This window comes from Chelonia mydas, chromosome 1, assembly GCF_015237465.2.
Source record: "Chelonia mydas isolate rCheMyd1 chromosome 1, rCheMyd1.pri.v2, whole genome shotgun sequence".
NCBI lineage: Eukaryota > Metazoa > Chordata > Testudines > Cheloniidae > Chelonia > Chelonia mydas.
Genome location: NC_057849.1, coordinates 250124786 through 250139256, shown reverse-complemented (window position 1 = coordinate 250139256; position 14471 = coordinate 250124786). Strand labels below are relative to the sequence as shown.

At 43.0% G+C, this 14471-nt stretch overlaps 1 protein-coding gene across 6 annotated transcripts in view; it reads left to right on the top strand.

The window, feature by feature from the left end:
- The window catches only part of APPL2 (adaptor protein, phosphotyrosine interacting with PH domain and leucine zipper 2), a 93339-nt gene that overhangs the window by 12566 nt on the left and 66302 nt on the right, over positions 1–14471 (top strand). For all 6 annotated transcript variants that reach the window (XM_043542127.1, XM_007066132.4, XM_043542120.1 and 3 more), the window contains 2 exons: positions 9125–9184; positions 9567–9638. In XM_043542127.1, coding sequence (XP_043398062.1) covers positions 9125–9184; positions 9567–9638 — 132 coding nt within the window. The remainder of the gene's footprint in view (positions 1–9124; positions 9185–9566; positions 9639–14471) is intronic.

Sequence of the window (14471 nt, the reverse complement as noted above, 5' to 3'; positions counted from 1 at the left end):
ATGGAGCCTCCCAGTTCAATGGGTGTACTCACCCGTTGCTGCCTCCTCACCCAACCAAAGGGACATCAACCACATGGAGTATCCCGGTACTGCAACCGTAATCCTGCCCCGGTGTGGAGCGGTGGCTTGGGAAGGGGCAGGTGCCTAGAGAGCAAACCCATGCCACAGCAACAGCTCCTGCCCTGGGGGGCTGGACCTGGCTCCCTGAGAAGAGGTGTGGGGGCAGAGGATGCTGCTGCAGGTGGTCAGTAACCCCAAGCCACAGTGCCTAGAGCGCGGCGCCAGGCCCAGCCCCAGAGGACAAAAGCCACCACTGTGGGGTTTCTGTGTGTGCAGCTGAGCCCATAAATCTCTGCTAAAGCCGCCCTGGCCACAGGCAAGAATCATGGTCTCTAGAAAAGCCAACTGAGGCACCAGGAAGTGGTAGGAGGCCTGAGAGCTTGAGTTTACATAGGCCCACACTGCTGCCTCCAAACCATCTTACTCCTTACTGCCCCTTTGTGTCCTCTGAGTCACCCCTCTTGTGCTACCTCCTCTGTTTGGGACAGCCTCTCAGTTCTCCTATATCCATGCTCCTGATCTGCTCTCCACTTGTCATACTTAAAACCCAGTTCTTTTGTGAAGCCAGCCAATGCTGACCGTGTTGGGGTGTTGATCTCACTCCACCTGTACTGTATTGCTTCCTATGGGTAGCAATCAGCACTAAATGCAAGCTGTTATCCATCCAGAAACACTGCAGTGTGTGCAAAACATTCACTTAATTGGCTGCCAGCTTATAAACTGCCAGCCACGGTTTTATTTAAAGATTTATCAGATCGCTTGAAAGTCATATAAGGAGAAACTGGAAGTATTTCCCCAGTATGGATGGCTTTTTTTTTTTTTTTTTTTTTTTTAAGGTAACAGTTTTATAATAACTAGAAGGGAGTACAATTTATGGTTTTTTGGGGTTTTTTTTAAGCTACAGGATCCTATTAGGTGGTAGTGGGGTCTAATTATTTGAATTGTACATGTGTATTTTTGGTGCCTCTTGTATCCACCAACTTAATTATGTATGTTAATGCCATTTGTAATTGCAAACACTAGAAACTGTTTTAATATCAGGTTAGGTGTTCAGTAAACATGCACTAGCACATGGATCCAAATACAGAGAAACACCTGATTTTGGTCAGATAAGATAAATAAATCACATCTCCATGAGTTCAGATTATACTTCCTGCTTTATTTTATGCTCCTGCCTGTGCATTGTAGCCAGAAGCAATTTAGCTTTGTGATGTTCTGATGGAAGAAAGCTTCCCAATAGAGTCTATCCCAGCTGCCTATTTAAGGGTTGCCAATATTGCCAGATGTTCAAAAATCGTGAGTCAGGCTCACCAAAAATCATGAGATTGGCTTTAAAATCATGAGATTATGTAAAATTAATAGATTTGAGGTTCTTTTTATTTGCCTTCTGCTTTTTGAGCCTATAGGGTGCACTGGGGTCACGTTTTGAAGCTTTCTCCATAGCCCCGAGGGCTGCAAATATACCTTTTCTTGAAGAATGAAGGCTGAAATCATCACATATCCACTGGACTCCAGGAAGCTGGGGTTTTAAAGAAAACCATATTTATCATGAGACTCATGACAAAATCATGAGAGTTGGCAACACTGCTGCTTCATTTCTATTGATGGGTTGAACTCCCAGAAGTGTCTGTGCCATTCACAACAGTGATGTGTCAGACAGGCTGAATTGTAGGAAAGAGATCTTTAAGTGAAGCTAGTGTTTACATGATAAGGCTGTAGAGTTAAAACCAAGCAGCCTGTGCCCCAGCTTGCATTTCCAATCACCAGGTGCCATGCCACACTGAATTAAGTCCCTCCTGAAATCTGAACATCATTCTCCAATTCCACTCATCATGCTACAGTAATGGCCCAATGGGGACCTTCGTATGCCAAGAATAAAGAAAAGAAGGCACCACAAAATAAACATGATATTTTTTTAAAATAGATAATTCCGTTTCATTCCACTGTAGACTAAAGTGTATCTACCAGGCACCTGAAGGGGAATCCTGGAAGCAAGTTACAGTGCAATAAGGTGCTGAACATTGTCTGTGCTATGGCATTTTCTTCAGCAGTCCCAATAAATATATTTGTATACTAACAGTGTTTGTAGCTGCTGCGGAGCAAGGGGGGAGAGAACTAGAAGCAAACTAATGCTGCCTTTAGCAGTGCAGAAAGAAAATATTTTTATGCAAAGAGACATTGGAGAAAATGTCCTGAGGATTAGGTAGGTGCTACCAAGCAAAGTTACATAACCGATGCTCAGTGCTGTCATTTGGAGCTGCCTAGGATTATTTTAGTTTGTTCTTCAAACTAGTTTCATCCCACCCCCCCATATTTAATTCATGAATCCTTGTTTTTGCACTCTCTCAGTGATGCCTCTTTTTGGATCTAAGACCACTCCTGGGGCTCAGAAATCCTGATTTAAAGCCCTTTGGAGTCCATGGGAGTCTTTTCATTGACTTCATAAGGTTTTGGATCCATGAATGAGTTTCCTGCTCTTTGGGAACATAGACTTTGTTGTTTGTTCTTTTGCAGTATTGCAGTCTGAAACATCCAAATATCGTGAGTCAGGCTCTACAAAATCATGAGAATAGTTTAAAATCATGGGTATTTATTATTAATAATAATATTATAATTGTAAATGTTTCTTTTAGTTGCCTTCTGGTTTTTAAGCTTTGTGGGTGCACTCTTGTCCTCTTTTCAAGCTTTCCTCTACAACCATAAGGGTTAGAAACTTACTTTTTTTTTTTTCCAGTGAAAGTTGAGATTCTTACATAACCACGTGTGGCTTTAAATCAGATATCATATAACACGAGACTTGCAATAAAATCAGTGGAGTTGGCAACACTGATTTTGTAAAGGACCGTGTACATTTATGATGCCATATTGATCACAAGTGTGCATTATTTATATGAGGGGCACTTCCTGTGACATATTCTCCACATGTAAATAAGACAGTTAAAGGTAAACAGGATTTAAGTGGATGATGAATATTGTATTTACAACGCCATGGAACTCCATTTCAGTGTTGCTGGTCAGCTTTGGAATTGTCACCAAGCCTAGAAGCAAGCTTATGCCCATGGTCTGCAGAGCAGAATTTGGAGATCTAAGTGCTACCGAGAGGAGAACACATCATAAACAGTTCTGCTGATTATAGCTGGTTTGCAGGGAAACTGTAAAGATTCTTTCTCTCCAGAACTAGAATCCTGCTGTAGCTGCTGGCACTGTTTTACAGCAGAGCCTTGACTTGTATCTTTTCTCTTCCTGTTAGATAATCCTTCATCAAGCCATTCATTACTTGTGAGGACTGAACATGCCATTGTGAATCCGCTTAAACAGGGAAAGCTATAAAATAGCCTGATCCTGTGAGCTACTGATCACTCTCAACACTAGGGGATCTCAGCATCTCCCAGCATTTGGATCTTAATTTCTAAAGCATTCTCTCTGCAAAGTTAAATCATTACAATGGTAGCATTTTCCTGATCGCCAGACAGCTGAGTGCTTCAGAAGGAGGAGATATGTGCATCTAGATAGAGTTGGGCAAAACATTCATCTCAAGCCTCAGATCCATTTGAACTGAGACTGGGTTTAAGGTTGGATACTTTCCATGATCGCAGAAGAAAGAAAATCCATAAATCCCTTGTGGACATCCTCCTCTTCCTATCTGTGAGCAATTAGGTATCCCCAAAGCATACCAATTAAAACTTTATTGCACACCATTGTGTATATATATTTTTCTCCCTTATCTGCCATTGATATGCAAAGTAGTTTTGTATCGTTTACATGCTCGTTTACATGCAAAGTTTTGAAAATGCTGTCCTTAGCACAGAAAAGTAGCTTTGCAGAAAGATTCATCATTCTGGGGTTGGACATGATGAGATGGCTCAATGCCTTTAAAGCTAATTCTATAGCTCAGTTGAATCCTTTACAGGTATTCTTATTTGGAATCTTATAGACAATTATATGTAACTATCCACTATTGAATAATTAGGGTTAATTCCCATTTTAATTAAATCTGACTGTTTTTAACCACACAACTTATTTAGAAAGAAAAGGTGTTGAGAAATGATGGACTATCTCACAAATAAATTGTATATAAGTGCAGCTGAGTTTTCATTATGAACTGGAGGGAGGAAGAATTTTCCTATTCTTGCATCAGGTAACTAGCTGTGTGCATGACAGGTTATAATAAAAGATAGATTCACACCAGGAGACCAGATATGAACACTCTGACACTTTGGGGAAGTTCAGATCCAAAAATTAATAAATGGGAGTTTTGCCATTGACTTGAATGAAAACAGGATCAGGCCCAGAGTTGACTAAAGTGTTGAAACAGTGCATTTCAAGTACAGCCCGTTTTTGTATGGTAAAGAGAGGATTTAGATGAATTGCATTGTCTTCTTTATCACAAGCATGTACTCTGATGCTGGTAGATCTTGGAAAAGGTTGTAAAGGTTTGTTACAGCTCTGAGCACTTGGTAGCTAAGCTCAAACTAAATGAAATAATTAATCCAGAGTAGTCACTGCTTAATTAGAACTGATTTCTGTCCAGTCCTCTCTTCCTCCCAATAAACATTTGTACGTGATTTCCCAGGGGATTTTTTCCCCCACTATAAAATCAGCTAATGAAAATGCATGTGTTTTGTGAGTATAGCACTAAAGAAAATGAATTTTGCCCTCACTTAGATTTATCAGGCTGCTCAGGCTTTCAATATGTTTTCTAGTTGGTAGTCTGTCCTTACTGTCTTTCGCACTACAGAAGCGTTTGATTAACTCTGAAATTTCAGAAGGAGCTGTGGAGTATTGTGGCAGAGATTAATTTGAACAGTTGGAAAAATTTTTATAATAGTCTTTATTTTGCTTCGCTCTGCTGTTTTCCAAGAGATTTTTCTAATGTTGTGTTTAATTATTTAACGGTAAAAGTACATTTACATACAAATAATGTTTGTTCTTCAACTTGATCAACACATTATTTTCAGCCAGTTCAGGATAGTAGTATCTTGCTCTATTCCAGGGGAAAATATATGGAATTGAATTAATAACTGCTAGAATGGATTCCAAGGGCTTCATGGATCTGTAAATACAGGCAATGCAAACAACAAGTTTTAAACCCTTCAGCTGATTGATTGTGGCGAGAGAGGAAGGGGTCCTAAGACAATGCCAGAAAGAAGCCTGACTGAGAACAAATTGGAGGAGGGTTAGGCTGGAGTTGCCCAAATAAAGTGTTTTTAACTAAGCAATGTTACCACAGGCTGAGCAGAGCGTCCTGTCTGTGTCTTGTCCCTTGGTACTAGTGTTTTCTGTTTGTTTGGAAATGACTTAATAAAATTTTTATACCTAGAATAGGGTCACAATCTGGCAGGTGTGTGTGTGTGTGTGTGTGTGAAACTAAGCATTAGCAACCCCAAATGAATTCATATGTATGGGTGCAAAAGCAGTAGTACTGTTCACTGTATTCTGACAGAATGACACTCACTCACCTCAGTGCACATAGCCAGCCTATGCAGCACTGAAAGCACCGTCTGTTGGCTTCAGTGCTATTTCAGTGTATGGAGGCCTTGTGCTTGCTGTCTGCCAGGTTAAATTTCAGCCCTCTCCACCTGTTCTCTCTATTCCTGCCGAGAGTATGAATACTCTCTATGGGGTCTGTATATGACAGCCATTGCCTGGTCATGTAATAGACACCGTTTAACACATGTACCAGGCCCTGAGCCCTTGATTATGCCCTAGAACAGCTCTCTGCACTCACTGTTCCAATCACTTAGAGCCTGTGAAAAACCATCTTCATGATGTTCTAAGGGGGCCAGAACTAGGAGAGTCAACTTTTGCCTTATGCTTGCATTGCAGCCATTCATGTAGATACCCTGCCAGACAGAATTTGGCCTTTGTTTTTTCATGGCTGAACATGACTTTACCACTCTTCCTCCCCCGAAAACAGTGACGCTGCAGCGGAGATAAGATGTATATCAGGGTGTTAAGACGCTGCAGAGGCCCATGCAAAGACTGTTTCTAGAGTCTTTCACTCAAATTCTGTCCTATACCAAGATGTGCTTGCACAGAAGGACAGAGGAAGCCATCAGGGAGCAGGTTCTGCCTCCCTGATTCTAATGGTGCATCTGCTCTAGCTCTGGCCCATTGGTGTAAATAAGAGCAGCTTAGGGGCTGCTCTGACTTGTTTGTGTTTCATTTAAAAAAAAAAAATCTGAACTCTAAAAGAGAAATAATTCAGAGGACTAATAATTGGAGAAAGGAGGGACCTAGCCAGGGCAAATATATAGGACCTGATTCTCCAGTTTGTTACACCAGTTTTATGGCAGTGAAACAAACCAGACCTATATGGCTAGTGATAAAGCTTATGCTGTTGGAATCTTTAGTCTCCCCCTTACATATCCCAAGCCAAAGTCTGCTCTCATTTACACGGATATAAATGTAGGTTAACTCTACTGCTTTAGCTGAGAGAACTTGCTTCCTTTCCTACTCCTGCCTTCCCCCACTTGCTAGGTTTCTGATATCCAAAGGAAGACCCTGAGGGCAAATAGCAGAGGTGTGAGGGTGTTTCAAGCCCAGCATCTTCACATTCACCTGTATTGTGACAGCACCAACTAATAGCAACATGGGATTTGCAGGAGCTTTACATTGTTTTCTCAGTACTATTTAAATACTATTTGTTGCTGAAATCTTCTCTGTGATTGTTCTCTGCCGAACAAACACATGAGAGACAGGGTTTGCAACCTATCCGGCCCGCTGACAGCAATTCCCGGCCCCAGGGCAGAACAGTCAATAGGCCCCCCCATGCATGCGCAAGCCGTGCTCGCGCGGACACAGTCTGCCTGACATTTGGGTGGTGCTGCGTCTGTGCTGGCTGGTGCCCAGCGAGCTGCCAGCTGCGCTGCTGGGCGCGCTCTTCCAGCATGGCAAGGGCTTCTATATGCCCCCCCGATAGGGTTGCCAACTGTCTAATCGTGCAAACCCAAAGACCCTTGCCCCACCCTGCCCCTTCCTTGCCACACCGCTGTCCCGTCCCTTCTCTGAGGCCCCACCCCTGCTCACTCCATTCCGCCTCTCTCTGTCACTTGCTGTCCCCCACCCTCACTCACTTTCACCAGGCTGGGGCAGGATTGGGGTGTGGGAGGGGGTGCAGGCTCTGGGAGGGAGTTTGGGTGCGGGAGGAGGCTCAGGGCTGGGGCAGGGGACTGGAGTGCAGGAGGGAGTTTGGGCTGCAGGCTCTGGGTGGGAGTTTGGGTGCAGAGGGGCTCAGGACTGGGGCAGGGGGTTGGGGTGCGGACTCTGGGAGGGAGTTTGGGTGTGGGGTGCGGGCTCTAGGCTGGGGCAGGGGGTTGGGCTGCAGGAGGGGGTCAGAGGGTCAGCACTTACCTTGGGTGGCTCCCGAAAGCAAGCGACCCACCCCTCTGGCAGCGACTCCTAGGCGGGGGACCCAGGGGGTCTCTGTGTGCCGCTGTCCGCAGGCACTGCCCCCACAGCTCCCATTGGCCGCAGTTCCCAGCCAATGGGAGACCCCCTCCCCAGGGACGTGCCAGCTGCTTGCGTGAATGGCGTGGAGTGAGGGCAGTCAGGATGCCTGTCTTAGCCCTGCTGTGCTGTGGCCAGGGGCCCCCGGGCCCTTTTAAATCATCCGGGCCCCTGGGAATTGCCCCCTTTGCGCCCCCCCTCCCCCCATTGGCAGGCCTGCACCTAAAGACATACGAAATCTCTGTGAGCGAGAAGGAGTAATGGAGAGAAATCCTTGAGACTGTGGTGCAGTTTAAGTGCCTGGCTTCATTCTGCAACATGAGCACTGCAGACCAGAAATTGCGAGTAGCGCCAGAATAATGGTGGTGCTTTAAATTGGCCTTAGGATTCGGTGGCCGAACCAGTTCCCCTCTTTGGCTTAGATTGATTGATTTCACCTGTTGCAGGGCTACTTTCCCACCCCTTTTCATTATTCCTTCTCAGTTCTTTTCACTAGTTGGCTCCTTCTCTGGATTGCAGATTTTAAGTGGGAAGGTGTAACTTGTGACTTTTTTAGAAGCTGCTGTTTAATGCATTCTTTGGGAAGGGGGGCATCAGACGTAGTTTGTGTCCTTTTCAATGTACATGGTCGCAAAGTTATTCCCAGACTAGCTATGTGTCCGCAAACAGCCTATTCTTTTTATTCTTGAATTTGGCTCAGTCCTGCAACCCATCCTTTTGCGTGTATTTAAATTGATGCATGTTAATAGTTCCACTGGCCCGTTTGGGATTGCTCTAAGCATTCGTCTACACACAGGTTTGTACGGCTACCACAGTTTGAAACCTGTATAGTTATACCAGTGCAACCCCCTAGTGTGGATGCAGGGATACCTGTATAACTGGTATAACCTGTATATTGGCACAAATTATTCCGGTGAATTTAGGCAAATAAGCTATACTAGTATAAAGCACCTTTAAACTGGTATAACTGCATCCATGCTAGAGGTTGTACCAATGTAATTATTTCAGTAAGATACTAAAATTGAATGTAGACCAAGCCTCATTCACACCGACTGGCCATGGGTTATATGAGTTGGTGTAGTGCTTTGGGACTTCTCATGTACACAGAGTTAAGCATGTGCTTGAGTAATTGCAGAATCAGAGCCATACGACACATCTACCCTGCAATAAAAGACCCACAGCATGGCCATGGCTGGCCCAGGTCAGCTAATTTGGGCTCGTGGGGCTCAGGCTGCAGGGTTATAAAATTGCAGTGTAGTTTGGACTCAGGCTGGAGCCTGGGCTCTGAGACACCACAGGTGATAAGTTCTCAGAGCCCGAGCTTCACCCGAGCCCAGACATCTACGCTGCTATTTGTAGCCCCACAGTCCCAGGCCCGCGGGCCTGAGACAGCTGACCTGGACTCTAAGACTTGGTCCCGTGGGTTTTTTATCGCAGTGTCGACTGTGAGATCTTTGAGGCAGGGAAGGTCACTTGCAGTGTGCGTATATCCCCCAAGGTCCTGGTCCTCTTTGTGGCCTATAAGCACAACCACTGTCCAAATAATAAAGTAGTAACCACAGTAATCCTAAATATGTTTGGTTACCTCTACTAAACTCTCCTTTTTGTTTTGTAGAATGAAATGTGTCTAGCCACACAACAGCTTTCCAAGCAGCTTCTTGCATATGAAAAGCAGGTACGTTTGAAAATTCTATGTTTGCGAGTCTCAACATTCAGCTGATTAGATGGTGCATATGAAAAGTCTGTTCAAAGGGTAGGATTTTCAAAACGGCTCATCATTGGCCTGACTCAGGTCCCATTGAAGCCGTTGGGGAAAATTGCCTGTTGACGTCCATAATGTTTACGTTAGTAAATTAATGAAGATGCAAAGCAGCCTATTCTTGGTATGACCAATCCTTTTAAATAAATTAGATAAACGTTATTCCTTTAGACAAGGAAATTAAATATAAAGTACATATATAAAAGTAGTATATTATTTGTACATATATGTAGTACGACATATTGTCTGTATACTGACCTTGTTGACTTACGGTATCAATATATATTTTTATTTTCAGAATTTTGCCTTGGGTAAAGGAGATGAGGAAGTGATATCCACCCTTCATTACTTTTCAAAAGTAGTGGATGAGGTAATTTAAATGGTCTATAGCAATATCATCATGTTCTCTGTCTGTCTCTTTATCTGTTTGCCTCTGACTACTACAAAAGGCTAAATTCTGCCTGGCCTTTGTGCAACCAGGTAATGGAGGGGAAGGAGTAATAAATCCCACTCACTTTATATAAGCCTTGTGTTGGAATTATTAATAATATTTGAAAATATTAATAAGGGAAACCACCAAACACTAATTTAACCATAAATTCCTTTATTAAATCCAAAGGCCTAAAGGTACCGATACAATTGCTCTAGCCATGCCTTAAAAGCCTAAATAATAAGCAGTTTACTTCAGCCAAACAGTAACAAAACATTTATAAGCATTTGGTCAAGATACTTACAAACAGGCTAATCCCAGCGGAGCTCGGCCCCATACTGGTTGGCTCCAACATGGTCAGGAATTAGCAATGAAGAGTTCACTTTTTATACCCTTTAACTAACAAGTGATGTCATTGCCAGTTACTGACTTGAGCTAAAAACCAAATTGAGACAGCTCACCCTTATTTCCAGGCTTAATCCAGATAAGATTTACAATCTCCTTTCTTCCCTCCTTCTTGTCTCCTCCCCTTCTTCCTGCTGACTAACACCTTTTTCGTTGCACCTGGTTCACATAGGACATAACACTGGTAGGTGGGGTGGGAAGGTCCATGTTGGCTCCTTTTAAGAGAAATCCTTTTCCTCTTATTTCCTGTAGTCACCCCTATCAGTCAGAGGCCTTCCTTTTAGAAACTTCCCCTTGTTTCATTAGTTATTCTTTGAACCAGACATCCTGCCTACTTCATTCCATTTGGCCTTATAACCCATTATTTTTAAGGCCTTCCTTCTACATGCTATTGAGGTCCGTTTTTACAACACCTATAGATTTCCTTAACCAATAAGCTAACTTTCCTTCTTTAATTTGATACTTATCCTACACCAGGTAAGAGTTGGGCAGAGTTGCAACGCCACTGCTCAGGGGAGTGAGTGTAGGGCTGCTACTGGGATGCTCCCAAATGGAAGCATAACGCTCCAAGTATAACGCTCCATAATGCCACAGCTCAAAACCCCACTCCCATATGTGTGAGGGCGAGTAGATTGCATCTCTTAAAGGTGTGCCAATTTGTATTGCTAAGGGAGTGCTGGGAATATTGGCTCAGATCCACAAAGATATTTAGACTCATAACTTCCATTGAAAGTCCTGGTCTTTGTGAATCTGGGCCATTCAATCTCTTTGAGGCTCCCCCCTCCCCTCATGCATCATCCTCAATGCAAGGCTATGCCAAATAGGCAGGGGAATTACGGGAGATTCTGAAATGGGTCAAGTATCAACCGGATTGGGCTAGTTTATAGTCTCCTTCTTCTGATAGAAAAGGCCTTTACACTATTAGGCATTAAACTCTGCAATCGGTACCCACATTTTCCAGGGAAAGGAGCCGCACAAGCAATAGTTAATGAAGTTTCAAATAGTCACCACAAGATGACGTAGAATTTTATGCTGTAGGATTCAGCAGGAGTTTGATGGCAAGAGGGTTGGTTCAAATCAGGCTACAGAGTTGAGTACACAGTGCTTTTATTCTCTCCAGGCAGTACATGTCACTGCTAAGGAATGGGAGTTTTTCTAAATATGGCCTCACTGGGCATGGAATAGTGTTTCCCGGGTGGTCTGAGTATCTAGGTTCTTGTATGACATTACTGTCGGAGTGGTTTGTTTGGTCTTACCTCGTCCCTTCTAGGTTCCACGGGGTCTCTGCTTGTGTAATCAGAAATACACTGGTACCTGTTTGTTTACTTTTAACTTCTGCTTGCCATTAAAGTAAAAAAGCAAAGGGTTGTATTGGGGCCTAATTTAGACAGAATAACAAAACTTGATTAAATAAGCTAAAATATTAGCTTGGGGTAACTCCATTGACTTAATCAAAGTTACCCCAAAGATTAATTTAGCCCTTACTTGCTTCCTGCCATGCCATTTCCTTCTGGTGATCTTTAAAAGATTGATGGTTAATTGATGGTTAAATTGATGGTTAATGTCACACAACAGGCTGTCTCAGAACACACTCAAAGCATTGCTCCCTCTTACTGGAGTATAAACAGGTCAAAAATCAATGTTTTCTCCCTTCCAAGGTACAAACAAAGCCCTCCTCTTTGCTGGCTATGAGTACGGAATCCATTTTGTTGAATCAAGGCTTTTCCTTTTAAGTTGCCCACTCCTTCCTTTCCTCAGCCTCCTGCTAGGCATGTCAGCTGTGCCCCTGGAGTTTACTGAATCCCAGTTATGGCTGCTCTACAGCTACTTAACCCCTCCAGTCTGGTTCCCTGCCTCTGCAGACTTGACAGGAAGAACAGGTTTGAAGAATTTGGCCTTACCTGGCAACCATGCCAGGGGTCCAGACAAGTAATGTCCTGGGTCTCAGTGCTCCCTGACAGTATATAGAACATCACATCTTTGGTCTCATCTATGGAACCTTTTGCCAAGCCCCAGCATGATTATGGGCATCCTAGCTGAGCCCAGTCTGATGCTCTCTCCCTGCTGCTATTGACATGGAAAAAGGGACCTCCCCATCCATATATAACAACATGCCACAAAACTTGTCTTTATATGCTGGATTACATTCTGGCCTGGATTTTAAAGAGACACCTACAGAAATGCCGGGGGGAGGGAGGGACGAAGAGGGAAGAGAGACTTGCCATGAGAGTAAAACATTTATGAATAGGGTCCTTTATTTGTAATGGTTCCTATTGTGTAAATTGAAATGTATTCACAAATGAAAGGAAAGAGAAGCTCTAGCAGTGGGAAATGGTCCTGACTCTGTTGTGTGGAGCATTAACAAAGAACGTGGTTAATAGAGGCTAATTACTAACGAAATCTAATCAAAGGCTCAAGTGTGAAGGAACTGAAATGCTCTTTGAATCCTTTAAAAGGATCAGGCAAGGATTAAATTAAGCATTTAGGCTGACATCCTTATTAACCATGCACATCTTGAGTAAACAAGCTTTGGGGATTGGAGAGCATAGTACCCTCTCACCCAACCCACTGAACTCAGGTGCAGAAGCTGTGGCCACTGCTATGGTGTGTGGGCTGTGGTAGCAGCTGTAACACACTGTGACACTCCTTCCTACCTATGTGGCTTTTCCCTGGATCACTGCTCCGGGACTTGCGCTGATTATTGAATGGTTCTACTTATCTCCTCCATAGACCATCCCTACACCCCGTTCCATGCATTAAAGAAGATGACAATGAGTTTTTAATTTTTATTGTAGTAGCAGCCTAGCGGTTTGTCACACATCATAGCCCCACTGTGCTAGGCATTGTACAAACACAGAACAAAAAGACAGTCCCTGCCTCTAAGAGCTGATAGTCTAAGAGTTTGTCTACATGGGAAAGTTTTTACAATAAGGGTTAAATATAGACAGCTACTGAGTGAATCAAAAAAAGAAATTTTGTGTGTGGGTGCAAAGCAGTTTGTGCCGAGAAAACTAAAGTTAAACTGAAAAATCTTGCCGTGTAGACAAGCCCTTAAGTATAAGATGGAGACAACAGGTAAGTACAACAGACTGATGGGAAACACAAGGTAACAGTGATCAGAGTATGATTATGAACCATATGACCAAGGGTGGTTGTAGCACACCTGCTGCCCAACCATTGTTGAGTTTCATTGGGAGTCAGTTTCCCTTCCCCCTTCACTCCAAATGACAGTGGGGGAAAGACATATTTTATAGAATCAGTGTTCATTTTATCAGCGATTAAATCACTCTCTGCCTGATCTTGCAGTCCGTATTCAGGCAAAACTCCCATTGACTTCAATAGAGAGGGCTGCATAAATCAAGAGTGTAGAATCCATTGACCCCAATAGGAGCTCAGCACTTATTGAAATCAGGAGGTGCCTAAATGTGGCTTTTAGAAGTCTAACTCGCTGCTGCTGCTGCTCTTTTTTTTTTTTTTTTTAAATACTGACCTTAATCCATTTCCCTCCCCCGCCCCAAAAAGGGGGAAAAATCAATCCAAATAAATAAGAAAATATTGATAAAATGTGAATTTTAAAAGTATAAAGAACAACACTTTTTTTTACAATTTAATTTGAAAACTGAGACTAAATGAACTGAGTTAATGTTCAAGGAAGTTTTTCTTTTTGTTTGTGCAAGGTGGGCATACTGTGCCAGGTGCAGCCCAAGTGAGAAACCAGCATTTACCCAGTAAATAGCATGGTAGTAAACTTTTCGCTTCAAAGCCTCTCCTTGAGCAGGACTAATTTGTGCGGTACTGGGGAACTGTTGGAGATTTACCACTGTCAGTTTTTTTTGAAGCTGTTAAAACTGTTGATGACTACAGATCTGATCCAGTTCCTAGCACAGTCAGTGGCAGACTTTCCACTGACTTCAGTGGCAACTGATTTTGCATTATATTCAGTAGTGCTATGCCTTCAGTTTCCAGAGGAAAATGCTTAAAACCAAACAGTATTTGAGTCAACCCAAATTAGCTCAGTACTTATTTGTTTGTTTTTGATGGGTTTTTAATACCCCAGGTAACCAGGTTTCTAGCCAAAATTATTATTATTATTTATTTATTTATTAATTAATGACACCTAGTCTTTCTGAGGTATTCCCTCCATCTGGGATCAGAAATATCATACGACCACCACGCCTGGCATTATTTGGCCCAATAACTAGTTCCCTGAGAAATTTTTAAATCCCAAGAGAAATGTAAACACAAATCCTTTAAATACACCTGGAGAGACAAGATGGATGAGGTAATACCTTTTATTGGACCAACTTCTGTTGTGGAGACATGGTAGTTGTGAGTGGTGTCATCATTCTGGTGAAAGAATTCTTCTAC